This window comes from Cryptomeria japonica, chromosome 2, assembly GCF_030272615.1.
Source record: "Cryptomeria japonica chromosome 2, Sugi_1.0, whole genome shotgun sequence".
Taxonomy (NCBI): domain Eukaryota; kingdom Viridiplantae; phylum Streptophyta; class Pinopsida; order Cupressales; family Cupressaceae; genus Cryptomeria; species Cryptomeria japonica.
In genome coordinates, this window is record NC_081406.1 from 633,715,390 (window position 1) to 633,743,025 (window position 27,636).

At 39.1% G+C, this 27,636-nt stretch overlaps 3 protein-coding genes across 7 annotated transcripts in view; all 3 read left to right on the plus strand.

Annotated features, from left to right (window-relative positions):
- LOC131046890 (protein OPAQUE1) overlaps positions 1-27,636 on the plus strand; it is a 274,106-nt gene that overhangs the window by 20,243 nt on the left and 226,227 nt on the right. The window lies entirely within an intron of this gene.
- On the plus strand, positions 733-2,402 carry LOC131046891 (uncharacterized). The gene is made up of 2 exons (XM_057980709.2): positions 733-1,067; positions 1,191-2,402. Exon 2 carries the CDS (start codon positions 1,199-1,201, stop codon positions 2,357-2,359), a length of 1,161 nt encoding a protein of 386 aa, XP_057836692.2. The 5' UTR covers positions 733-1,067; positions 1,191-1,198; the 3' UTR covers positions 2,360-2,402.
- On the plus strand, positions 2,502-3,704 carry LOC131873671 (uncharacterized). Its single transcript, XM_059216793.1, has 2 exons — positions 2,502-3,182; positions 3,313-3,704. Exons 1-2 carry the CDS (start codon positions 2,559-2,561, stop codon positions 3,679-3,681), a joined length of 993 nt encoding a protein of 330 aa, XP_059072776.1. The 5' UTR covers positions 2,502-2,558; the 3' UTR covers positions 3,682-3,704.

Consider the following 27,636-nt stretch of genomic DNA (forward strand, 5'->3'; position numbering starts at 1 on the left):
TAAAGAATGTTAGCCACTGTTAAAATAATATTAATATCTTCTATAATGGTCATCTTCTATTTTTAGTGGTCATCTTCTATTTTAAGTTGTCGACTTATTTAGCTTGTTAAGTTAGCTTTTTATTATGTAATTAGCTTTTAAGCTTTATTTAACATTTAGCTTTTTAGTTAATTAACTTTTAAGCTTTATTTAGCATTTAGCTTTTTCTTTTTAGTTAATTAGCTTTTAAGCTTAATTTAGCTTTCACGCTTAATTTAGCTTTTAGCTCTTTAATCTTTTACTTTAACGTTATGTTCTAATTATAGAACATCGTCTTGTAACCTCTCTATATACGTGTGTATATCATTCAATGCAATCATTCGATTATTGAATCATTCATTCAATTTATTTTTCAGCCACTACAAATCGAACTAAGAAACAACGATTTTGTCTAAGCGATGATAAACATCGATATGAAGACCACTAATACAACGTAATCATGAGTATATCATATACTTGCTCTTTTATGTGATTCACAACTCTACCTGATATCAGAATTTTTTGTTGTGCACGACTTCTTTCTTCCTAAGCCTGTTTGATGCCTTTAATGTGGGATTGTGATGATGTTTTGGCATGACTTCTTCATTTTGCTAAGTTACCGGGTTCGCCCCTGGGACGCCCTGGTACGGGTCCGGGTTCGTGGTACGGGTCCAGTTCGACCAGGGTTCGAAAAACCTAGGGTGGGTTCGACCCGGGTCGAACCCAGTCGAACCCGGGCGGACCCAGGCGAACCCCGGCGGCTGGGCGGCCCATAAAGCTAAAAAACAAACCAAATTTTAATTTTTTTTCAGTTCCGCCTTTTAAAAAGTGAAAATCATAACCTAAAAAACACTTCTAAAACACTTTATTGACACATTTCACCTCATTTGTGTTGCAAACAAATTTTTTATGAGAGCAGGTTGAAGAAAGTTTGAAGAAAATTTGGCTTCCAAGATCAAAGAGGAGGAGTTGAAGACTGATTTTAGAAGCTTCAACAAGTGTTGCAGCATCATTTCCATACATTTTCAAGCTTCCATTGGCTGCAAGAGGTAGGTTTTTAAACATTTTTTTCCAACTTTTTTTGTTTTACAAATTTTCAAACATGAAACTTGAATTTTTTTTCATTATTTAGTTTTTGTTTTTGAATATGTTTATTTTATTTCTTGCCATAGGAACTAGAATGGCATCTACATCTTCCTCCATTGGCAATGAACAAATAATTGCAAAACAAAGAAATGATCCAAATTCTCCCTTATGGAAATATGTGGACATTATAAAACAACTTCCGGGAGGTGGGGGATTCCGTTGGAAATGCCATGGATGTGATATTGAATGTAATAGTTCATATTATCGGGTGGTAGGCCATTTGTGTGGAATAAAAGGAAGAGGCATCAAAAAATGCCCTGGAAAAAATGGTAAACCTATACCAGATGAGATAGTGATGAAATATATTAGGGAGCATGAGGCGGCAGAAGAAAGGGAAGCCCGTAGATTGAACCAAACCGCATCAAAGAAAACAAGGGGAATGCAAGGCCCTTCTAATCCCAGTATTGTAGTAGAAGACCACCCCTTCTTTGCCACAAATGAACCTCAAAGTGAACCACCCTTGACACGTAAAAGAACAAAGGGGCCTTTAGAAACCGCATTCCAAAATGAGAGTAGAGACAATGCTGATCAAGATATAGTAAGGTGCATTTATGCAAATGGGTTGTCATTCAATGTTGTTCGCTCCCCATATTGGAAGCAAATGATAAAAAGTGTTAATGAGGCACCAAGAGGGTATAAGGGCCCCAGTTATGAGAAGGTACGTGGAACATTATTGGAGAAAGAGGTGAAGAGGGTTGAAGATGTATTGAAACCCATAAGGGATTCATGGGTTGAGACAGGTGTAACAATTGTTTCAGATGGGTGGAAAGATGCTAAAAACCGTCCCTTGATCAATGTCATAGCGGTGTCCCCTAAAGGGGCAATGTTTTTGAGAGCTGTGGATTGTGAGGGCCAAATAAAAGATGGCCAATTTATTGCAGAAATTCTCATCTCTGCCATTGAGTCTGTGGGACCTCGCAATGTTGTCCAAGTCATAACGGACAATGCAAAAAATTGTAGAGCTGCTGGTTTGTTGGTTGAGCAACGCTATGATCACATCTTTTGGACACCTTGTGCGGTACATTCACTCAATCTTATGCTACAAAGGATTGGGCAAAAAATAAAATGGATCAGAGATGTTTATGCAGAGGCTGAGGACATCCAGATGTTCATCACAAACCACCACATGTCTCAAGGGATTTTTAGAACCTATTCAAATTTGGAGCTATTGAAGGTAAGTGAAATAGTAATTTAATTTTACATTTTCTGATTTTTTTGAATTTTCAATGTTAATAATATCATTGTGTAAGCTATATTGTGTATTCTTCTTTAAAGTTTCGCTTTAGTTTTTAATCATTTGGCATTAATTTGTGTTATAGGTTGCTGAGACCCGTTTTGCATCAAACACAATCGTCTTAAGACGACTTGTGAAAGTTAGAGTGTCACTATGCAATATGGTGATCAACACCAATTGGACTGTATGGAAGCAAAGTAGCACTGAGAGGGCAGAAAAAATTAGGGATAGAATATTGAATGAGAAATGGTGGGATCTTGTTACATATCTCCTAAGTATCACTGAGCCCATCATGAGCATGATTCGCTATACAGACATGGATAGGCCTTGCATAGGTGAGATTTATGATGGCATTGATTCAATGCTTGAAAAAATAAAGGTCACTATAAATGAAAAAGAGAATGATCCTCAGGAGAAATTCTTCAAAGAACTGGAAGTAATTATTGTAGAGAGGTGGAATAAGATGACCACTCCTTTGCACCTTCTTGCCTATGCCTTGACACCTAAGTACTATAGCAATCAGTTTCTTGATAAACCAGGAAGGATTCCACCATGGAGAGATCTAGAAGTATCTGATGGGTATAAGGCAGCATTTCTTAGACTATATCCCGATGATGATTTGCGAGATGTTGTTACAAATGAGTTCATAGAATTCGCAAATGGGAATGGTCTAAGTGTTGATGCACTTCGTCATAGATCCAAGAAAGATGCTCATAGCTGGTGGTACTTCCATGGCACATGCTTCCAACACCTACAACCCCTCGCTATAAAAGTTTTATCACAAGTAAGTTTAATTAATTAAAATTTTAAATTTACAAGTTTTAGTTTATTTATAGTTTACTTTGTCTTTATAGGTTGCTAGTAATTTTATTTTTATTAATGTATAACTTTAATTGTTTACTTTGTCTTCATAGGTTGCTAGTTCATCTGCTTCAGAAAGAAATTGGAGCACATACTCTTTCATCCACTCAGTAAAGTGCAATAGGCTGCTATCAAAAAGAGCGGAGAATTTAGTAAATGTGCATTCCAACCTACGTCTTCTTTCACACAAGCAACATGACTACACACAAGGGGAAACAAAGATGTGGGATATAGAGCCAGAGCATACTGATTTGGATGCTTCTGCTTCTCAACTTCTTGCATTGACACTTGATGACTCGGAAATTGAGCCAACTTATAGTGCAAGTGCAAGTGGCATTGGCTCATGTAATGTCAATGTCAATGAGGAGGAGGAGGAGGAGGAGGAGGAGGATGAAGAATTAGATGATCCATTTGATGATTAAACTTTAAGTTTATATTGTTGAAAGTTGAAACAATGATACTTGAATATTTTGTCATTTTGATATTAAACTTGATGTATATGATGCTATTATCAATTATGGTATGATCATGATGCTATGATTACAAGTTTATGTTTGTTTTGTTGTTCATATGATGCTATGTGACATGCATATTTTAATTCATGCTTATAGGCTTCACAAATATCAAAATATATATATATATATATAAAATTTACATGTTTTTGTACTAACGAACCCAAACGAACCCAAACCCCTTTTCAAAATTTTGCCGTACCGGCGTAGCGGGTTCTTCGAACCCGAACCCGAACCCGAACCGGCAACTTAGTCATTTTGTATCCATCGCTCTCCTATATTGTGGATTAGTTATGTGTAGTTCAGCATAACTGTGGTGAAGGAAATATTTGTGAAGTCAATATATAAATTTAAAGTATTTTGTCGGGTTCATAGATGAGGAACAGATGGGACTTTGGCATTAAAATAGTCTCTCAACTTTAATAGTTGATATGACTCTATTGGCAATATTGGTGTGAATTACTTTGAAATATTGGGCATCTATAATATTGAGGAAAGATTGTAAGACAATGCCAAAAGTCAAGTTATATAGCATGCGTGGCCAAATGTTTGTACTTCCTAATTTATATCAAGTGAATGAAGATTTTACAAGGCGTCTTTCAATATCAAGAAATCTATAAGCGATGCATATTATGTGTTGGATGTTGATTCTGGTTTTCCACGGTCTTCTGTTGTGAGTGCGAGACTCATCTTTGAAGGATTGGACATATCACTTCTTGTCGTGAATTTGGAGCGGAGCTTATAAACACTCGAGGCATATCATTCTCGGCTACATATTTCTAATAGAGGACACAAGTCAACCTCATAGAATTTCGAAAGGCAGGATGTGATTAGCTTAGACGATGGCAAGCTGTTGGCTGTACCAAAAGAATAAAGTTTCACAGTTGTGAAATTTTGAAGTGTCTCACACTATGTTGAATGAATGAATGAAGGAGTTTTAATGACGTCCACGAGACCCAACGGTCCAAGGGACCTAGATGCTCCAAATTAGCCCAATTTCAGGTTCTTTTCCATGCTGGATCTTCTCTTGTGAATCTTGATTAAGAGATTCGTTGTTTTGTGAAGCCTTGATTCTTCAAAAAGATCGTTCAAACTGCCCACTTTTAGTTTGTTAACAAATTGGCTGCGAATGTGTTCATACACTGCACACTCCAGAATCAAATGCCATTCTGTTTCTATTGCTCGCTTATTACAAAAAATGCACATTCTTTCTTCCCAATCTTCTTTTGGCACCTTCCATCTACCTGTTTCACATCTCAAGTGATGAGATCCAGTCCTTAATTGAGCCTTTAAAATTTTGGCCTTTCCATTGATCGCGGATCTCAAGTATTCTTTTTCATCATGCTCCCAAGTAAGGTTGAGCTCTTTAATATAGTACGTTTTTTTTTCTACCTAGCTAGTTTGTCCACATGGCATTCCTAAATTTCTCTAACACCCACTTTTTAATCTCTCTTTCGCTGCTGGGACAGTCATGTAAATTTATGTCCCACTTGTTCAACCACTTGCTATTTTGTTTCTTCCAAGTCTTTTCCTACGACTTAAGTCCTCTTCGACAATCAAGTTGGGCCACCAATGCTTATCCATACTTTCTACCTTTTTTAAGTAGCATAATACCCGAATGACTGTTGAAGCCTCAATTCGATACATGCTAGCTTCAGCCATAAGGTATTGTTGATTTGACTTTGAGGTTGCTAGTAATTAGATGTTTTTGAATTCTCTCTATTTGTCTCCATTTGAGGTTAGACATGCTATTCCCCCAAACTTCACACCCATATAGGATAACTGGAACCACTAATAAATCGAAAAGGGTTTTCTTAGTCTTCCAATCCCACAGTTCAGCTTTCCTACATCTGTTTTGAAGAAGGTATAAAACTCTCCAACCTCCTTGGGTCCTCTTTGATTTGCATGTTTCCCAGCTGAGCCTATTGTGAAAATCAATTCCTAAGTACTTGTATTCCGCCACTACCTCCAAGGGGCTGCCCTCAAATATAAAATCAACCTGCTGCTTTTTCTTTTTCAAAGAAAAGATCATGACTTTGGTCTTGCTGGTATTCACTTGCATCCCAACCTCCTGACAAAATAACTCAAGAGCCCTCAAATGCTCTCTCAAACCTTGTGAGGATTTTGCAATAAGAATAAGATTATCTGCATATAGAAGCAATTTCACCACGTATCCAGCCAGCTGGATACCTTCCCCATTAGTGTTGTTTAACCACTCTTCAAGCTTATCAATATATAAGCCAAACAATATGGGAGATAAATGACACCCTTGTTTGACCCCGATGTCATTGCTGAAACATTCAGACATCCCATTTTTAGTTCTGATTTTAGCTCTGACTTGTTCATACAGTTTGTGGACAGCAGCCCTAAGCTCTTTTGGAACCCCAAGTTCTTCCATTATACACTAAAGTTTATCCCTAGGAACGGTGTCAAAACCTTTTTTAAAATCCACGAAGCAGCAAAAGGCTTCTTCACCCTGGCTGCCCCAAACTTTTTCAATAAAATGCCTTAGAGTTATGCAATGGTCAATGGTTGAGTGTTTAGGTCGGAAACCAGCCTGCCCCTCTAGCCCTTTTTCCCTCTTTTTCTGCCCATTTACTGATCCTTCGTTTTAGCATGCTCCCAAAAAGTTTTCCAAAGAGAGGGTTGGCCATAATAGTACGATAACTAGAAGGGTTATTGATGTCTCCACTTTTGTGGAGAGGAATAACCACACTAGTTGTCCATTCAATTGGAAAGATGTTTATGGTAACTTCACTAAAGATCTTCTTGATATGTGGAGCTAGGAGGTCAACTCCCCAATATAAAAATTCTACTTGTAGCCCATCAATATCTTGTGCTTTACCACTGGCCAAATTTTTTATACCTTGTTTGATGTCTATTACCAAAAAATGCTCAGCTAAAGTGTCAATTGTGGGTGGATTCATTTTCTCTTTTTTTTCGTTCATAGAGGAGCTTCGCATAATCCATCCACTAGGCATTTGTGATCATATTTTCTACTTGTTTTTTCTTTTCTTGTAACTCCCTCCAAAATCCTTTGGGGTTATGTTTCCCCAAAGCAATTAGCTCCTTCCTTCTAGAAATTACATATCTTTCTTTTTAAGATTTTATTAATTGCTTGTATATTAACTTGTCTTCCTTGTTTGAGTCTTTCCCTTTAAGGGATTTTTTTGTAGTCTTGCACTCTTCGTCATACCAAGGATTAGCTAGAAAGGTATTTGACACCTTCTTCACAGATTTAGAACGTTTAGACACCTTCAAATCTTTGTGTATTAAAGGGATCAGCATGTTACTGTGTACATACACTCTTTTCCCTTTTGTTTCCCTTGTACTCTATATTGTTTTTTGCCATCTGCAATTGTTTTTCTAGAGCTGCCTTGAAGAGTTCTTGGTTTTCTTGATTTACAAGGGTTTTACCTTGTGTGCTGGCCTTCCTGTGGGAGTGTTGGTTCTTCTCTTCACGTGAGCCTTTAGTGTTTATGCCAAACTTAATACAAAGAGGCGTATGATCAGAATTCAGCTCTATGGGACAGCCTTTAATGGAGAGGTCTATTAACTTGGAAATAGAGTTCTGAGAACATATTACGCAATCTACCACATTTTGTTCGTTGTATGTTTTACAAGTGATATTCTTGGATCTTGGCCAATTCTTCATGCCATTACATATGACCATTCCGTTTAGGCTACAAAGGCCTAACAACTCAGCTCCAAAGTGTGATACGCTCCCCTTCTCATCTTGTGAAGTCCTTTTCCAAAGATGATCCTCATTTTCCCCTAGCCATAAGGGGTTGTCATCCTGTTGTGCGTTGCACACGCTCCCTGTCCCCAACAGGGTCCCCCCCTTCCTGTTTTGAGCCTTTCGTCTTTGCTCTGTTGAGTTTCGCGTAGAGTGTCTTGTGTCTTTCCGAGCAAGTCTGTGACTGGTCCGTAAAGTGATGATATCAAGGGCTACGAAGCAGATTGCATAAGGTTTGTCCCCGCGAATGTTTGTAGGATTTGAATGAAGGATGATTTTCGCCTACTGGTGAAGGAGCGAATTTTCTGGCTAAAATGCCGAAGTTGCGAAACTTGCCCAAATGCCTTAGAATTCCAAAGCCTCCAAGATCCAAATTTGTAGAATCTAGCGAAAATTGGTTTGAGGGTCGATGTTTTATGTAATTTTTCAAAATTGCCTTAGGGGCCAAATTTCGGACCCAGAGGCCAAAAGGGTTGAAATTTCACTAAGTTAAAAGTTGCCAAAATCGCCCAGGGGGCCAAATTTCGGACCCTAGGTTGAAAATTTCAAAATTTGATGTTTCCCATTTGGTCCAAAAATAATGTAAAATGCTTTTAAAAATTGCAAAAGGTAGCTCCAGGTTCGAAAATCACTAAAAAATGCCCAAATTCGGACCTTGGGGCGAAAACTGGAGAATGTGAAACATGCGAGTATTCCAAAAAGGACCCTCTAGGTCCAAAATTCACCTTGAGCCTCTATTTTAGGACCTTGGAGGGTAAATGAAAGTGTATCGAATTTGTAAAAAGAGCGTTTAGGTCCGAAGTCCCTTTTAAAATTCGCCAAAAGTGTTCTGAGTTCCGAAATCACTTAAAATACCCAAATTCGGACCTTGGGATAAAAATGTAAAACACGAAATATTCCAAAAAGACCTTGAGGCCCAAAAAACACTTAAAACCTCAATTTCGGACCCCAGCTCCGAAATTTCAAAATAATGGCAAAATCGCGAAAAATGCTTTAAGCTCCGAAATCACTTGAAGTCCTCATTTTCGGACCTTGGGGCGATTTTGGAAAATGTGAAAAGCGTCGAAAGTTGCAAGAAAGGCGTAAAGGTCCGAAGTTCGCTAAAAAGCCCCAAATTCGGACCTTTGCTCCAAAATTCCAAAGAGCCTCGACTTTACACAATGCGTCTTAAGCTCCGAAACTCACATTTAATCCTCAAAATCAGACCTTGGAGCCAAAAGTGAAAGGCGGCGAAATTAGCGAAAACATCCATATGCTCCGAAATAAGCAAAATCATTCCCTAGGTCCGAAATTCCGATGAATGCAGAACGTGGAGAACTCCGAAGTTTGTTTCCAAGTCGCGAAATACACTTCAAGCAACCAAAGCTCCAGCAGGTTAAAATCGCGAACTTTCCAAATCGCAAAAGAGGTGTTAAAGCTTCGAAGTTTTCTCCAAGGCGGTGAGCTCTGAAATTCGCCAGAAATCGCCAAAATCGCGAAGGAGGCCATGACCCCAAGGTTTTGCGGAGCTTGTAGATAACGTTAAATTGCCTGAGGTAGGTCCGAAGTTTTCTTGCAAATAGTGTGATTCCTCCGAAAAACTTCAGTTCGCCAAAATCCAAGTGCTTCGAAATTCGCCAGAAGCTTGAAAATCGCGAAATGTGAAACGCGAAATTTGCAAAGAAGAAAACGTTATTGATCCGAAGTTTACCCTTGGGATTGAATAGAAGGCAAAATTTAAATTTCAAAGGGGCCTCCAAACTCTCCAAGGTCCGAAGTTGAAAGGTGAAATCATTTGAAATTTTAAAGTCCTCCGCTTCTCCAAAATCGCTGCGCGCAGGCCCAGATTGGGAAATTCAAAATTTGATAACCCTCCCTCAACGCTGCTACATTTCGTGCAAAGAAAGATCACGTCAGATTTGAAAGAGGAGACAGAGCCAATTTTGTGTAAATCATATTCAAGGTAAAACGTCGTGTAAACTTCTAAAGCATTCAAATTTAAATTGCCAATTACTCATGGTAAAAACCATTTAAAATGATAAATTCTCTCTCGTCCAACAACTGTGAGAAGTTTAAATCAAGAAGATAACCGTTGAAATTCGAAACTTTGCACAATCGTTCGTTCATTTCACGCGGCAAGGCCGGGCAATCTTTCGCCATCCGCTCTCATCAGGTAAGTACGCTTTGTCTCGTATGATCATCTGAAAATGCTTAAATCGAATAGACAAATGCGTGAAATTTGATCAAAATGCTTGAATTTTTGAAATCTGCATCTCTTTCGCTTATAAAACGTTGTTCAAAGCACTCGAAATCTAGAATTCACTCCTAAGGCTTCACCAAAAATTGCATCTTTTTTTCAAACTTAGGAGAACTTTTCATGCTTTGTCTCTGTTGAAAACTAATCTAAAATTCGGAAAGTGATAAGTAAATTCGCAATAAAAAAAAACTTCATGAATGTTGTGGTTAAAATTGATTAAGCCCTTTTAGCTAGAAATGTCGCTCCATGTCCAATCTAAATTTTAAATTAATCCTGGCATGCTGGAGTATTTTCTATCTAACCCGCCTTGCTTTTCTTGTATCACCTCGTAATCTGCGTTCGACTGTGCAGGATAAATGCCTAAATCGGCAGTAGAATCATCAAAAATGCCTGCTGCAGCCTAGACATCACGAGCATCCAAATCAGATATCCCGCGCAAGGTTGAAAGGATGAAGTATCAATATCAGAGGGGAGGATTGAGGGAGTCGAAGGTTTAGAGCGTTTGGGACAATATCGGTGATACCGACCTTGGCCATATTGATATTCAAGACTTCAGGAATCGGGTCTTCTCACCCGACACATATGGCAGGCCTAGGCAGATGGTGGAAAGTGGCATCGCCCAAGCGGCGGGATTTCCTCCAGTGATACAGAACTATGAATTAGTAGTAGAGGCTGCCCAACATTATGAACCAAATTCTAGACTAGTGCTCCTCGAGAATATGACTATCGCCGACTTCTCTCCTGAGGCCATTGGTGATGCATTTGACATCCCCTTTCCAAACAATCCCACAGCTACCACCATAGATGAAGCACAAGGGGCATATGATATGAATCCGGCCTGATGCAAAGCACTGATCAACGAAGAATGGTACAAGAAGAAAAGGCCTTCAAGCGCCAGAATTGTGAAAAAGACCCCCAGGAGTGATTTTCATAATGAACATGGGGATATGGTCACATTACTCAGCTGAGTCATGGGACTTCCTAAGTCTAACTACTTTGAAGAGTGGATGTTCTATTTTAAAGAGTAGGTCTTTGCCGGGAAGTCTAAGTTTGACTGGGCCCAGATCATAAGCGATAACATCCACACTCAACTGATTGAGCTCGAAACGAAGTACTTCACCATGACCTCTTATTTGGTCTATATGTTCACCAAGAACCAGCCACTGCCAGGATTGATAATGAAAGGTGAAATCGGGAATGGGCCCAGTTAGGTGAAGGTCTATGATTGTTACCCGCAATTGCACTACCAAGATATAGCTCAGAGGGAAAAGAGCAGCCCGACTTATGCAGTTGGTCAGTATGAACGCGTCAATGACGCCTTCACAATGCCCCTGGTCAGGCTAATGCAGGGAGGATTACACATAAGGCTCTCAGAGCAAGCTACTACTCTAGTACAGAGGTATGGAGCCTGGTTCATTCAGTTCCTAAGGTTCTCCTACATCCAAATAGTTGGCTTCGATGGTGCCCCCCTCTGACTTCCACTGTATCCAACCGACAAAGTAATTCTTATGGAGGTTGCAAGGCAGTCACGCCCGGCCGACATCTTACTCTGAGAAAGCAAGCAGGCTGGATTCACATTCCCTATGATCATAGGCAACCATGATGTCCACTTGAAGACCCCTACCCTAGCAGAAGAGTCCCTTGCAGAGTTGGCCTCTTATGGCCTACAGGATCATTTTCCAAGAAAATATTTCGATCATGATAATTTGGCGAAAAGAGCCTATGGTAGGCAATACAGAGCAAAGGAATCAGTTGAAGACTATTGGAAAAATTGCTCTGATGACTACGAGGTCAGGCGGCGGGAATATTCTCGACTGAGTGTGCGGCAAATGCAACTCTTTGAATACCGTCGGGTCCCAGAGCAGCTCACAGATTCAGGGAATTGCCTCTAGGTCCGAGAATTTGAAGCAGTAAGGCATCTCTTGCCAGGCGTTGATTGGTCCCAGGAACCAATCACTGATTTCGAGGCAGTCATGGCAGCCCCGGCAAGGTATACAGATCAATGGTTACATCAGTAGATCGAAAGGCTAATCTATGAGGGAGTCCAATTCACTTACCACTTAATGGGCAGCCTCGATTCTCAGTCTTCAGAAGATGAAGGGACGTCTAGTGCACCCCGGTAAGGAACTGAGAAACTAGAGAAAGGGAAGAAGGCTAAGGCTTGCAGAGGGACTCGGACGTCCAAAAGAACAAGAAGGGAAAAGATTCCTATAAAGAGACCAGAGGTCACTTCATCTTCAAAAGACCCCAGTTCGTCCGACGATGCAGTAGAATTGGATTGTATACCCGCTCCGCCTTCCTAGAGCGACATCGATGCATTTGAAGCCAATGATACTCTTGCGCCCGATGTGCTAGACACTGAGCTAAGAGCCCTCAAATTGACCGAACTGGGTAACCAAATAGAAGAAGGAGAGATTCCATCCACCCAGGGGGTCAAAGTGCATGAACCTACTCAACAGAGCCGTCACGAGTTGCTGCTCCACAATATAGCCAAAGATGACTCCACCATCGAAGGAGAACAAAGGATAGATGAGTCTCATGAGCTCGAAAGAGCTGAAGAACGACCATCACATGAAGATGTCAGGCAGTTGTTCAACAAAATAGGGGAGAATTCAACTGCAAGCAAAGGGCTTCACACCTCTTTCACTCCTCTAGTGGCAGGGCAGTTGCGAATCTGTGGTGAGTTGGCTGAGAACGTCAGAGAACAGAATGCAGACTTAACCTTATCATCAACCCAGACAGTGCCTCAAGAGTGGTTGATTGCTAGAGCCCAGGGCAAGGCCGCCACCAAACCACTCATTGATCTAGAGGATGTCTTCTCGCGCATAGACCAAGCAAAAGCTAAGGGGAAGAAAAAGCCCAGGGTATATTCTAGAGTGACCAAAGATGAGCAAAGGAACCGCACTCTTCACATTGCCACCCCGCCTGTAAACAAGCCAACAGATCAGATTACACTGGCAGATTATAGCATCACAACTGTCCCCATCGGACGAGCTACTAAAGAGCAAGAAAAAGAAGAATTTAAGGATTCAGTGCATAATATACTTAGGCAGCTCGAAGAGATCACAACTGAAAAGGACATGTATCAGGCTCGTGCTGAGCAAGCCGAAGGATACATCGATCAACTCCTAAGGCCATTGCACAATGCCTCCGAATCCCATATTCCCTTGACAGCATTGGCGCAAAGGACCACAACAGAATTTGAAGGAGTACGGGACATCACAAAGGCCGTCAGGAAATGGATGCAAGACATCAAGAAAAAGGGAGAGCAAATCCTTAAGGAAGTAAAAGAAATGGCCCTCCATCGAGAGCTCACTCTAGTCAAGTTATTAGAGGTAAAGAGGGAATCCTTTCACATACACGAAGTGGCAGCCACTACCCTTCCCCTCATGAGAACTCTTTTCTGGACACGCGCAAATTCCTACATTGTTCGCCATCCTAGATCCTCATAGCATCAGTGTTCTCAAGGAGTGGTACTGGACTGTCACCATGAAGAACGACACCAAAGAAATTATTGACAAGGAGAGTGACGCATGTGAAGTGATTCTGGGAAACATGCAAGAATTAGGTAAGACCATCCTCCGATCAATGGTTTCGGGATGGATAAACGACTTGTCCGATAATGCAATCCAGCCGGACTGAGAAGAAAGATTGGGGACGGATAGGATTACCTATTGCACTAAGGACTTGAGTTTTGCTGGTCAGTTCCATCCAGACATATTATGCTTTGAGCGTAATCGTGTTAGGGTTTCAAGCAGATCCGAAGCAAATATGAACTAACAATTATATGCAGATTTAAATACAAAAGATAAAGAAATAAAACAGGACACAGATAACACAGAGATTTAACGTGGTTCACCCAGAATGGGTTACGTCCACCATACACAGCCGTCCAATCTTTCTTATTATCCAGCAAAAATAGTACATCAACCTTACAATGCCTTAAGCATCCCAGCCACTTATAACATGCGTTTTTAGGGCAACAAACAAAGTCGGCCTTTTTAGGGTTTTATTACAATGTCGGTTTTCATCAACAAAAAACGGCAAAATTTTTTTTCTCGGGGGCTGCCGCCCCCGAACCCCCGCGAGGATACGTGCTGAGTGTATAGTACTTTGCTGATCAGTCGCCACATTTCAACAATCTCCCACTTGGAGACTGATCAGGCTCCACATCGAACAATCTCCCACTTGGAGACTGATACTACACGACACCACTATACATGCAACATCCGCTGGATAAAACACTAGGACTTGATTGGTATAAATTCCACAATTATTAATCAAGAAGGCCAACAGAAACTGATGAAGAAATCAGCTTCTCCTGTGGAACTGCCTTTGTGAACATATCGGCAGGATTCTCACTTGTGTGAATCTTCTCAAGCCGTAACTGACCCTCCTCCAAAATAGTCCGGATGAAGTGGTACCTGAGCTGAATGTGCTTTGTCCTTGAATGAAAAGCAGAGTTCTTCGCAAGATGAATGGCACTCTGACTATCAGTATACAATGGGCTATCCTCTTGTGTCTGACCCAATTCCTTCAGAAAACATTGCAACCAAATCATCTCTTTGCTGGCTTCTGTAGCAGCAACATACTCAGCTTCAGTGGTTGAAAGTGCAACAACCTTTTGCAGCCTAGAAATCCAACTGATTGCAGTTCCCCCTATAGTAAAAACATACCCTGTAGTACTCCTCCGTGAATCAATATCACCTGCCAGATCAGAGTCAACAAATCCACTTAGAGCAGCATTAGATCCTTTGAAACATAATGCCTTCGTAGTAGTTCCTTTCAAATACCGAAGAATCCATTTCACAGCATTCCAATGTTCCATACCCGGATTACTCATAAACCTGCTCACAACTCCCACTGCATGTGCAATATCTGGCCTTGTGCATACCATTGCATACATCAGATTGCCAACAGCTGATGAATACGGGATGTTAGACATTTTATTAACCTCTTCCTGTGCCTTTGGACACATCTCCTTAGTCAATTTGAAATGACTAGCCAAAGGTGTACTAACTGCTTTTGCATCCTGCATGTTAAATCTTTTCAACACCTTCTTTATATACTCACTTTGGGACAAATTCAAGGTTCTATTTTTCCTGTCCCGTGTAATCCTCATACCGAGAATTTGCTTAGCTGCACCCAAATCCTTCATAGCAAATGACCTGGCTAATTTTTGTTTAAGATCATTTATATGTTGCATGTTAGACCCAGCAACAAGCATGTCATCAACATAAAGCAACAGGATAATATAACTGCCATTATCAAATCTCTTAAAATATACACAATGATCAGAATGACATCTATGATAACCGTGTTCAGCCATGAAACTATCAAATTTTAAATACCATTGTCGGGGTGCTTGCTTTAGGCCATACAGACTTTTCTTCAACCTGCACACCAAGTTCTCCTTACCTTTGACCTCATATCCCTGTGGTTGCAACATGTAAATTTCCTCCTCCAAATCTCCATGGAGAAAAGCTGTTTTGACATCTAATTGTTCAAGATGTAAATCATCTGCAGCCACAAGACTAAGTACAGTTCTAATTGAAGTCATTTTTACAACTGGAGAAAATATTTCATCATAATCTATACCCTTTTTCTGTGCAAAACCTTTTACCACAAGTTTGGCCTTATATCTTTTCTGACCTCCTTCCTCCTCCTTCAACCGATAAACCCATTTGTTAGGCAAGGCTCTTTTTTCTGCAGGTAAAGGGACTAAGTCCCAAGTCTTATTTTTCATCAAGGAGTCCATCTCCTCTTTCATGCCTAGTTGCCACTGTTGTTTGGCATCCACCTGCATTGCTTCTTCATATTCTTCTGGTTCATCAGAATCTGTTAATAAAATAGAATACAAAGAAGGAGAAAATCTTTTAGGGGGTCTACTTGTCCTCGTAGAACGTCTAACACTTGCAGGAGTTTGTGGGACAATCTGTTGTTGCTGAGCATCAGGTACCTGTGGCATTTCATTTTCAGGAATCTCATCCAACACCACATATTCTTGTTTGTCCTGTTCATGCTTCTTTTCCTGCATCTGTTCTTTATACATAACCTTCTCATTGAATATAACATCTCTACTTCTAATTATTTTCTTATTTTCAAAATCCCATAACCGATAGCCATATTCATCTATCCCATATCCAATGAAGGTACATTTCTGAGATTTAGCATCAAGCTTGGTTCTGTTTTCTTTATCAACATGGACAAAAGCTTCGCAACCAAAAGTTTTTAGAAAAGAATAATTTACCTTTTTATCAGTCCATGCCTCCTCTGGAATACCACCATCCAAAGGGGTTGAAGGTCCTCTATTTATCAAATAGACAGCAGTATGTACAACATCTGCCCAAAAATGTAAGGGCAATCCAGCATGCAATCTCATGCTCCTCGCACGTTCCATGATGGTCCTATTCATTCTCTCTGACACACCATTTTCCTGTGGAGTTCCTGGAACTGTCTTCTGCTTTCGAATCCCATTTAAGGAACAGTAATCTTCAAATGCTTTGCTGCAATACTCACCTCCATTATCCGATCTGAGACACTTCAACTTTTTCCCTGTCTCATTCTCAACCAGAGCTTTCCATTTCTTAAAAGTTTCAAAAAATTCTGATTTTTGTTTTAGGAAATATACCCATGTTTTTCTAGTTGAGTCATCAATAAAAATAACATAATAACAAGAGCCACCAAGAGATGATACCTGAGCCGGTCCCCATACATCTGAATGTACAAGCTCTAACTTCTCACTCTTCTTCTCTTTCCCAACCTTGAGAAATCTGACTCTTTTCTGTTTACCATAAACACAGTTTTCACAGAACTCTAAATCAATCTTCTTTAGTCCTGGCAATAGATTTTTGGAGTGAAGGATTTTCATCCCTTTCTCACTCATGTGCCCAAGCCTATGGTGCCACATTATCGAATCTGTTCTTGCAACATTTATTGTTGTTGTCCCTGCAGTAACTTTATCTGTATCAGCTAAGGTAGAGTAAGTGTTACCAGTACACAGATATAATGTGCCTACCTTCGCACCTTTAGCTACTACTAACGATCCTTTAGTGACCTTCCACATACTGTCTGAGAAGGTAACTATGCAACCTTCACTACCTAGTTGCCTTGCAGAAATTAAATTTCTTCTTAAATTAGGAACATGTCTTACCTCCTGCAGAAACCAGTCATTACCATTCTGCAACTTGATCTTTATCTTTCCTTTTCCAACAATTTGACAGGGCTCATCATCACCCAAATATACCTGTCCAAAATCACCTTGAACATAATCTAGAAAATATTTTCTATGGGGTGTAGCATGAAATGAAGCCCCAGAATCTATTACCCAGGAATCATTAACATTATCCAAACATAAGATTAAAGCATCTTGTAGAGTATTACTTGCAATATTAGCTTCCTTACTGTCATTTTCATTTTTGTCTCCTTCTTTGTTTTTCCGAGACCAACAGTCTTTCTTTAGATGACCAGGCTTTCCGCAGTACCAGCAATCTTTCTTTCCTCTAGATTGAGAGCGTCCTTTCTTTGACTTCCCTCGTGACTTTTCATTCCCAGGGCCTTTTCCTCTTTCCTTTGATCTTCCTCTGTTCTCCACATTCAAAACACTACTCGATGATGTTGGAGTCTCACCTGTGCTTTTCCTTCGCATTTCCTCGCTTAGGATAACACCAACAATATCATCAAATACCAAAGTATTTTTACCAATTCATTTAAGTGCTCCGCTACAGATCCTCCCTCACTCATTTTCAAATTAAACAAACGCTTCATAAGAAATACCTTATTCGAAGCCGAGGGTTTCTCATACAGCTTAGCCAATGTTGCCATCAAATCTACAGTCGTTTTTGCTTCTGTTATATTGAATGCTACAGACGCCGCAAGGCACAATCGAATGGATCCCAGTGCCTTTCTATCTAAAATGTCCCACTCTTCATCTGATATTGTGGTCGGTTTCTTTGCCTTTCCTTCCAATGGCCGCCATAAATCCTTTTGATACAGGTAATCCTGCATCTGCATTTTCCATAACTGATAATTCTGGCCGTTAAACTTTTCGACCTTGAATTTGGAATCCTCCATTGCTCCCACTCAAATCTGAAAGTCCTGCCAATTTACAGAAAACCTCGCTCTGATACCAATTGTTAGGGTTTCAAGCAGATCCGAAGCAAATATGAACTAACAATTATATGCAGATTTAAATACAAAAGATAAAGAAATAAAACAGGACACAGATAACACAGAGATTTAACGTGGTTCACCCAGAATGGGTTACGTCCACCATACACAGCCGTCCAATCTTTCTTATTATCCAGCAAAAATAGTACATCAACCTTACAATGCCTTAAGCATCCCAGCCACTTATAACATGCGTTTTTAGGGCAACAAACAAAGTCGGCCTTTTTAGGGTTTTATTACAATGTCGGTTTTCATCAACAAAAAACGGCAAAATTTTTTTTCTCGGGGGCTGCCGCCCCCGAACCCCCGCGAGGATACGTGCTGAGTGTACAGTACTTTGCTGATCAGTCGCCACATTTCAACAAATCGCTCCAGTTGGAAGGATGGTTTAAAACACGTGGACCAGTATCTCGAGGGCATGCAATACAAAATTCGCCATCCTCCCATGCCTCCATTCAGTCTGCTCTTCCAGTTATGTAGCAGGTTCCAGGAATACGTTCGCGAGGAACGGGCAGCAGGTCGTGATTTATGGCGGGAATACTTGCATGGCGAGGATCAATTTCTAGAAAAGGAGTGTGAGATTGAAATAGAGAAAGTAATTTCTCAAAAGTGCTTTTTTCCCTCCAAATCTTAAAAGTGCACTTTTGCACCAAAAAGTGACAGTTGACTTTTGGTCAACAAATGTAAAACTTTGTTGATGCACCTTTTGGGATTATTTCAAATTGCTGTAATTATCCCTTTTTGGGTGGTTATTGCCCATTTTGGGGTGGTTGTTGATATTTGCCTCCCATTTTGGGTATGGGCAGCCATGCTTTATGGATGAATCTGGGCCACTTGTTTAGATTAAATCTAGGCCATTCATCCTTTTTTGAAGCCTATTTAAGGGATTGGTTTTCCTTCTTTTTTGTAAGAAGTTCTTGGATTGTTGTGAAAGCTCTGGAGAAATTTACAAGAATTAATGCAAAGAATTAAGACTGTTTTCAAGTTTCCTTGTGAGTGCATGGTCTCCTTCACTTAATTTAGAAATCTTTCAGTTATGTTTATTTCTTTACATAGCGTTTTTCAATCAAGCATTTGATAGAATCCTTGCAGTCCACACCATTAGGGAACGGCTGATTGCCTTTCTTTCTGCATGGTTAATTTGGACCTTTCATGCTTAGTTCGGTTATCAAACACATACTATGAATGTAAAAGTTCTAATACTGTACTTGATAACATGAAAATCTTGTTTCTCCTTTGAAGATTGCACTGGATTTATGCAAACATTGTGCTTGAGCAGCTGGTGATGTTTAATCTAGTTTCCTGGAGGTGTCTGTCTGCTTAACTGAATTTGCTATCTTAGTTAGAATTTACATTTCATGTCTCTCTCTCTCTCTCTATCCTTCCCTCCTTTTTCCCCTTTTTTATTCAAAAAATCTGCAGTCTCATTAAAATAGTATCAAATTAACCGAAATCATCTGATAGAAAGATTATAAAAGTTCCAGGGAACTTATCTATAAATTACCCATTCAACGTAAGTCCCCCTTGTGTTTCCAGCATAAATACATCAAGCCACTGAAAAATCCCGTAGTCAAGACCTGACAAAAGAAACCTTGAGGTTGTCTCCTTTGATCAAACTTAGAAAATAACATTAGAGACTTCCTTATCTCAAGAGAGAGTAGGATAATCAGTTGGCTATTCTATTCTGCGTTGGCCGTATGGAGTTTGCAGCAATGTGATTTCAAACACGTCAACACATCCTCCTCAACATTACTGCTCAACCGAATAGATTGATTGTTTGCTGTCCTAGCATTGAAGTCACCAACTAGGATAATTTCTCCTACAATACTAAAAGATGATGTATCTTTCTTTAGAGCAGCATAAGGATCTTCGCTTTCCAAGTTCGCTATCGAAGTTCCTCTCAAAGAATTTTGAATTTTTTGGAACAAAGTAGCAAACCGCCATCCAAATCATATCCTCATTATCTGTTATTTTCAGCCATATGAATTGCTTATTTGGGTCCTCTTTCTCTAACTTCACAATTTCACTCCATATTTCCTTTATTAAAACTGTGATCCCTCCATGTCCTTTACCTATCTCAGTCTCTTCATTCCACACGGAAATTTTAATAAATACCCTTCAAAGTCTGGAATCTTGCATCCTTCATGCTCATGTGTTTCCATAAGAAAAATAATGTGTTTCCCTTCTGGTATGGGCCCCAACCCTGGTCCTCTTTTCCACAGGTAACCTCTACAATTCCAACTTACCATGTTTATATACTCCCGTGGGGCTCCAAATCCCTATTTCTTGTGTGTCCATCGCTCGGTGATTTGAGCTTTCCCATTTTTCAGCCATGCCCATTTCCTTGCATCTCTTGCTGATTTCACTTTCTCCCATTCTTTCTTTCGTTCTTGTTGATCAAAAGTCAAATCATCATTTAGGTAAATATAAGTACCTCTAAGCAACCCCCTATTTTTTAGGATCATAGATATTTCCTCCAAGCTTCTTAGAGCAACTCTCATGTGCCTATCCTTTCCTTCTCCTATTTTCTTTCCGATCCTATTTGCTGTTTGAATATAACCTGTCCATTTCAGCTTGTCTTTAAGAAAATCCCTTGCTAAAATGTCTGTTCTATCCCTCTCTCCAAAGTCCTTGAAACCCTTAATGATGATATTTACCTCCTTGTCTTGTTTGTCCTTTTCTTCTCTTATTTGACTCTTGATTTGTTTTTCTATGATCTCGTTTTGACCCATTGCCGGTTCCTTTATCACTTCTGTCCTTGATTTGGCTTCTCTTATCTGTTCTTTTAGCTTGTTCTCTCTTGTTGCAATGTCTTCTACTATTGATTGAAACTCCTAATTGTGCTACGATATCTATTCTCATTGATTCTGAGTTATCTCTACTACTTCTCTTGCTTGTTCTATCTCTTGTTTAACAATGATGAACTCTTGTTGTCCTCTTTCTATGCTGCCTTGTAGACTTATCACTTGCTCTTTTAACATCTTGTTCTCCTTTTCAAGGTTCCAACTAGCTTCTGCAATTTCTCTTAATCTCGTCTTCTTGCTGCCCCTTTGTTTCAAATGTTTCGAATGTTTCAATCCTCTTCTTCATGTTCATGAGCTCACTTACATAAAGTTCAAACAACGACAACAAAGGGGGAGGTTGTGGGGCTGTATAGATCTTTATTGCCTTGGTTGCTTTGATGGTCTTCCTCCCTTGTCAGCTTGTCTAACATGCACGTTTCATCCTTGAAAGACATCACCTCTTTCTTTTCGTTATTGTTCCACTCCTAAAATATTTGATCAGCTGCTAGATCATACATCTTAACAGCTATCGTGGAACTCCTTTTAACTGGCTTTGGTAGAATCATAATAAGCTTATTTTTCTGCAACTGCCTCCTCTTACGGATTTGCCTACATCTTAATATCCCCAAATGCTGCTTTTCATTTACGAAAATTAGATTATCATTTATGATATCTCTGTTAGACTGATAAAAATCTGGTAAAAATGACTTCCATGGTTTACCAAAATCTCCCCATTTCAAGCCTATAAATGGTTTTGAAAACCCTTGTGCTGGTTTGAAACTACTTGGTGTACATTTTACCACTCTTGGGGTTTCTAAGCCCATGTTTTTGTCTAGGAGGAGGTTTTTTAAAGCATATTTTTGAGCCTCTGCATTACTGAAACCCTGACATGCCATGTCTAAGTTTTCTTACAAACCCTTTTGTTTGATTCACATTTGATCATCTACCGTGATTTAAATGTGGGTTTGCCACTTTTCAGAAAGTTTTGTTTTGTTCTCTTTTGCAGATGGAGACAAAAGATACCTTAAAGAAATAAAGAGATAAAAAGAAATCAGGAGAAGGCGATAGTGGACCTAGGCTTTTGTGTCTTCTATCGCTACCTGTGGGACCCTTGTGTGTTTCAAGAAGGATCACTGACTGTCCCTTTCTGTCCGTCTCCAGAGAGCTGAAGGGTTTTCTTCAGAGTTACCCGGGGACGCGTCCCCGACCTGAAAACCCCCGTCCCCATCCCGGGGACGTTTCGGGGACTTGGGGACGGCCAAGGGACGTTTCCCCCTGTCCCCAAATTGCCCTGTATTTTGAGGGGATGTCCCCGAAATGGGGGGACGCCTGCCCTAGCTTTGGGGGACGTCCGTACGTCTTGGGGACGGCTAGGACGTCCCCAATCCGTCCCGGGGACGGCCAGACGTCCCCCATATCTAAGGCCCTTAAAAAATATCAAAAAAATTAAAAAAGTTGTATTTTCAATTTTTTATTTAAATTTTCTAATATAGGCCCCTTATTAATTCAAATTGTTATTAAAAATAAAAAAAATTAAAAGATAACATTAATTAAATTTTAAATTTATTAATTTAATTCATAATTTTGACAATGAAACTATATGGCAGCAGTGTAGCCTTTGGAAATTTTGACACAGAGATTAGAAAATCACCAAACTCGGCAAGTCAATAGAAAAATAACACCCTCTGCTCCCTGACCCTGCAAGGGGCGATGCCCCTTGACCCCACCTTGGGGGCGCTGCCCCCAAACCCCCATTGAAAAATATGGGGGGAAACTGCGTCGATAGAAGTAGGGAAAATTTAACCTCCGAGTCTATTGATATGCATATTGACAATGTGAATGAATTGAAATTCTGATTTATGAATGCATAATTGCATATTGTCTATTGAGTATTAACAATGTTGTATGTTCAGAATTTACATTCTAAAATGTTTTCAACTTTTCATAGTATCATACACATGCTATATCCATGTTTTATTGTTTTCATATGAATATAATGTATGTATGCATGCTTTATCCATGTTTTCATATGAACATTTAGAATTTTGAAATTTTCCTATATATTTTAAATTTTTCCTATATTTTATATAGCCGTCCCCTTTGCCGTCCCCCGCTGTCCCCAAATTTGGCAAAAAAATTTGCCGTCCCGGAAACACGTCCCGCCGTCCCCTGCCGTCCTCATCCCGGAAACTTGGGGTAACTTTGGTTTTCTTCCCTACCATGTGCCTACTTTGTGTTTCGAGCTCACCTTGTGCTTAGAGTTTGATGCTTTCCACTGTTCTTAGTATTCCCGTTTTCATACGTTCCTGCCTTCAGCATAAAGCTTGCCGAAATAAGCCTAGCCGCTATCTGCGTTCTGGGTTCCTACGTTCTCTTTGCTTGCATTCTCTGTGCCTGCCTGCTTGCGTTCTCTGTGCCTACGTTCTAGGTTCCTACATTCTCTCTGCCTACTTGGGTTAATTCAACTGTACTTGAGCAGTATTCTAAACGCCTTAAACTTGAAAAGAAACCATCTGAATCTCCTTTGCATCCATATTTCCCCGTTAATACCAACTTCATTTTGAGATTGTTTACCGTACAAATCCGCAAGTTAAATGTTTGAGAAAATTCCTAAGAAGAAGTTAAAATTTGGATATTAATGTCTTGGTGTTATTACATAGTTCAAGTGCCACTTCTGGGCAAGAAAGCTAATAAATAAAATGGATTTACGTAAGGGCTGACCTCATGGAAGATGGTGCACATTTTGGAGGAATTAAATTCAAAATAAATAATAATTATATGCTCCCTTGGCCAACCTAATTGGAGGGGTATACACTGTTCATGTGATGAGGCATTTAAGTTGTATAAATAAAGGTTGTTTGGAGGTCATTTGGGAAGCTAGCATTGAATATCTTCCCAATGAAGAGCAGATTATAAGAGCAGAAAACCAGATCTTTAAGAACAGATTATAGGTCTGATTTGTATCATATATAGGGATGATATTAGGAACTTCAACATAGTAAGTTATGAAGAAAATCTTGTGAAGAATTTATGGTCATTTCTCAGCAAAATTGAAGAGGAAATTGGTGCAGACTTTCAAGGAGATTACTATGCCCATTTTGTGACAAATCTGAGAAAGTTATCAAGATAAGCTCTATCCTTTGAACTATTCTTAGAAATTTAAGTTAAATGTTATAATGAAATGTATTTAGTTTTGATAAAATTACATGTTACAACTCTAACTTTAAGTTAGAAATGTTGTCTCGGGACTAAAATATGGTATATCCCCAAGTGGGGACATTACATATATTAATTAATATTTATTAAAATAAATATTATTTAATATTTATTATTATTATTATGTGTGTTATTTTATGAATCTTGTATTAAGTAGTATTTATATTAATAGGTTTTGCAAAATAGTGATTGGAATATAGTTCTACTTTTTTTTTTATATTCATTATGAATATTAACATAACCACCCATCTAATCTTAATAGAGATGAGTGGTGGAACCTAAGTTTCTCCTGGCTTCCTTTGTTAAATAACCTTAACGCCCATAACCATCGCCAATCCTAGCCTTCCCTCTCTTCCTTGCTTGTCCCCTCCCTTCTTCTGGCTTTCTCCCCCTCTCTCTTTCTTTAGCACCTAGCTCCTTCCCTCCCATTCCCCTCTCCCCTCCCTCCCCCTTGCTTGCCGAGTTGTTCCCCTTGCTTCTTAGGTTTCTTCTTTGTCTTTTTTCTTGGCTTTTTCTTCCCGTGTTTCGTTGTATTTGTCTTTTTCACATTTTTGTTCCTATTTGTTCATATATATATAATGTATATATATGCATATATATAGTATATTTTCATGCATATATATATATGTATGTATGTATGTATGTATGTATGTAGGTACGCGCATGCACACACACACACACACACACACACACACACACACATATATATGCACTCTGTCTCATACTCACTATTTATATATTCTCTCACTTACATGCATCTGTTTCTTTTTCTATTTTTCTATTTTTTGTTTGTATGTTTGTATATATACACATATACACAATCTCACACACACCCACACAATTATATATATTTATGTGTGTGTGCGCGCACACATTTATATATGTGCATGTGTGTCTTTATTAGGTGTTACTTTTGTTTCTCAATGTATTTTTGTTGTATTTGTTTCTATTTATTTTTTGGTTTTTATGTCTTTTTTAGTCTTTTCTTTCCTCTCTCCTTGAATTGTGTGCCCCTTTCCATCTCACCCCCTCCTGTGGTCTTTTTATTTAGTCTTTGTCTGCAATCTATCATTTTTTCTTTCAATTGTTCTTCTCATCCTGATGATGGTTCATTGAGTGTGACCCGAAACGTTGATGCAAAAGTTCTCACACAGTTTAATCCAGAAACCTTGCTAATATCAATGTGGACTGTGGAAATACAATGAATATTTAACATGTTTAAAAAATAAATATAATATAGTATAACTTTATATTAATATGGTATTAAGATAGTAGTCAATAAATTTAATATAATATGGATTTGTATTATTATGACAATATAGTAGTTTTAGGTATTATTATGTGTATATTTATGATTTTATATGTTTATTAAATAGGCGTACCTAAGTTACCGCTTCGGGTTCAAGAGCGGGTTCGAGGACACGAACCCAGTTCTTGGGTTCGGGCAAATTTTTTTTTGCCTTTTGGGTTCGTGGGTTGGGTTTGTTCGTATACACACATACATTATATGCAAAAGTTTAAAGAATTATTTTGTAATATCCCCATCTCATTAGTCCTCAATTTTTCACGGGATTGGCCTATTATCTGACCCTCGTAGGCCAAGAGGATTGATTAGGGGGTCGAGTAGCAGTGATTCACGGCTTCACATTTCATGTCTATTGGGTTTAATGGCGAAATAAGGAGATTACATGTATTGCGAGACGTGTGAACTTTGATTTTAATATAATAATATTTTATAAAGTGCAATTAAATTAATGTGTAATAAAATAATAATAAAGTGTACCTACCCGATAAGAAGAGATCTTCTACAAGGGATCATATGATTGGACAAGAAAGTAATAAATAGAGGGAGATGATTCATTGTTGAGCATCAATGTGAGTATCTCTTCTTGTGTTGACTTGTGGAGCCGGAATGTTTTTTTGCAGATAATCGTTTGGGAACGGAAACTCCCAATGGTTGGCATAACTGAGGAAGTGAGAGATCTTCCGAGGGGTTGCTTTGAGGGGGAGACACCTCAGTCTTCCTAATTGTGCACATCAAGTTATTGCTGTTTGCCATGGTGGATGAATTCATCTAATTTTCAGATTGGCAGATCTAGAGTCTTTTGCATATCGATTTGACTTGTAAGGGCAGCCGATCTCTTGGAGAAAGTATTGAAGGAGTATTGTGAGCTTGCTGGCTATATTCCAAGTCTGAAGCAAAATTGAACTGCCAAACTCAAATCCACGATTTTGCTCATCTCTTCTCATTGAAGCTTCAAACACTAAATTGGAGGACAGCAATTTCATTAAGAGGTTAAGGCGATTTCCTTTGTGGCAATTTGAGAAGACTTTGTGATAGAATTGGCCTCATATCATTTTGGCATCAAAATTGAACCTGTGCATTGAGAACCATCGATTTGGTTCATAACTCCACGATTTGGCATCAAGACACATCAATAAGTGAAGCGCTCCACTCAAGGGTTGAAGGCGATCAGTTAGGAGGAGGTTTTGGAGTACTTTCTGCAGTCCCACATTGACATCTCAGACCTCCCATTTGTAGCAGCAGGGGCGACATAGGAAGAGGTTTGATCTTGCACATTGGAGGCTCTTTCACATGCGATATTGCATGCTTCTTCACAGCGCTTGACCCCAGGTTCATTTACAAGTAATCTTCATTGTAATTATCGGTATGAATGCATGAGTTTAGTTGCAGTCCAAGTGTCCTCAGAATGTCTGAAAATTGAACAATAATGACAGTTCATGTATTTGTTATCTGGCTGCCTACGTAATGTTCTTAGTTGGTCAAATGAAATAAGGAGGAAAGAGTGGAATTGTTATTCTATCATTCATGTTATCTGAGGATGTGTGACAAATGTTTGACAATAGGTCAGTTTGCTGTTAGCTTTTGATTTTGAGTCTAGTTTGACTTATTTCCACATGAGATAGTTGTATATGCATCTCTTGTTAATTATCAGTCAGAAGAATCAATTAGGAGCTGATTAATCTTGAGTTATTCATGTGTGTGGTCAACATTACAAACTGAAAAACCTTTACTGGCATAACACACAACTTCAGAACAGCATAACACAAAACTTGGACAATAAATATTCCTTGTTTTCAACCTCAATTAGGACAAGGGATATTTCATATTTAATAAGGCAAAAATAAATAAATTTTTAATGTTTAAAAGTCTCTTTGATGTGACTTAACCCAGCTGGTCACCTGGGTTCGCTCGGGTTTGCGTCTGGGTTCGCCTAGGGTGAACCCTGGCCGAACCTAGCACGAACCCAACACGAACCAAGACCCACGCGAAACCGGTTTGTGTTAGGGGCCATAAACAGGTGAACCCAACAACTTAGAGGCATACCCAAAATGTACAGAACCCCCTCCAAAAAAATGTCATACTGGCATACTGAAACTATGTATCCATACTCAATTTGGTAACATAGTGTTTTAGCAGTTGCTTGTATTAAAAGGCCCACATGTGTAAGGTTTACTTGTATTAGCTCCTTAAATTTGTTGACCTATTCTTATGTAATGTATGAATTCAATACAAATAGAGATACTTCTTGCAATTCAATCCAATTTATGATCTCTTTTGTGTCTTTTAACACCCCTACATATTGGATTTCTTTGGCTTTGCTCATTGATTTTATGTTTTTGTTCGACAATCTATTTTTATAATATTAGAATTACTCGAGTCATTATTCAATGACCTATTTCATGAGTAATCAACTCTTTTA

Excerpts from the sequence above, each read along its gene's own strand:
- LOC131046891 (XM_057980709.2), top strand. The coding sequence starts at position 1,199 with ATGGCATCTACATCTTCCTCCATTGGCAATGAACAAATAATTGCAAAA.
- LOC131873671 (XM_059216793.1), top strand. The coding sequence starts at position 2,559 with ATGGTGATCAACACCAATTGGACTGTATGGAAGCAAAGTAGCACTGAG. Across the intron at positions 3,183-3,312 it reads CTATAAAAGTTTTATCACAA|GTTGCTAGTTCATCTGCTTC; the intron begins GTAAGTTTAATT and ends TTGTCTTCATAG.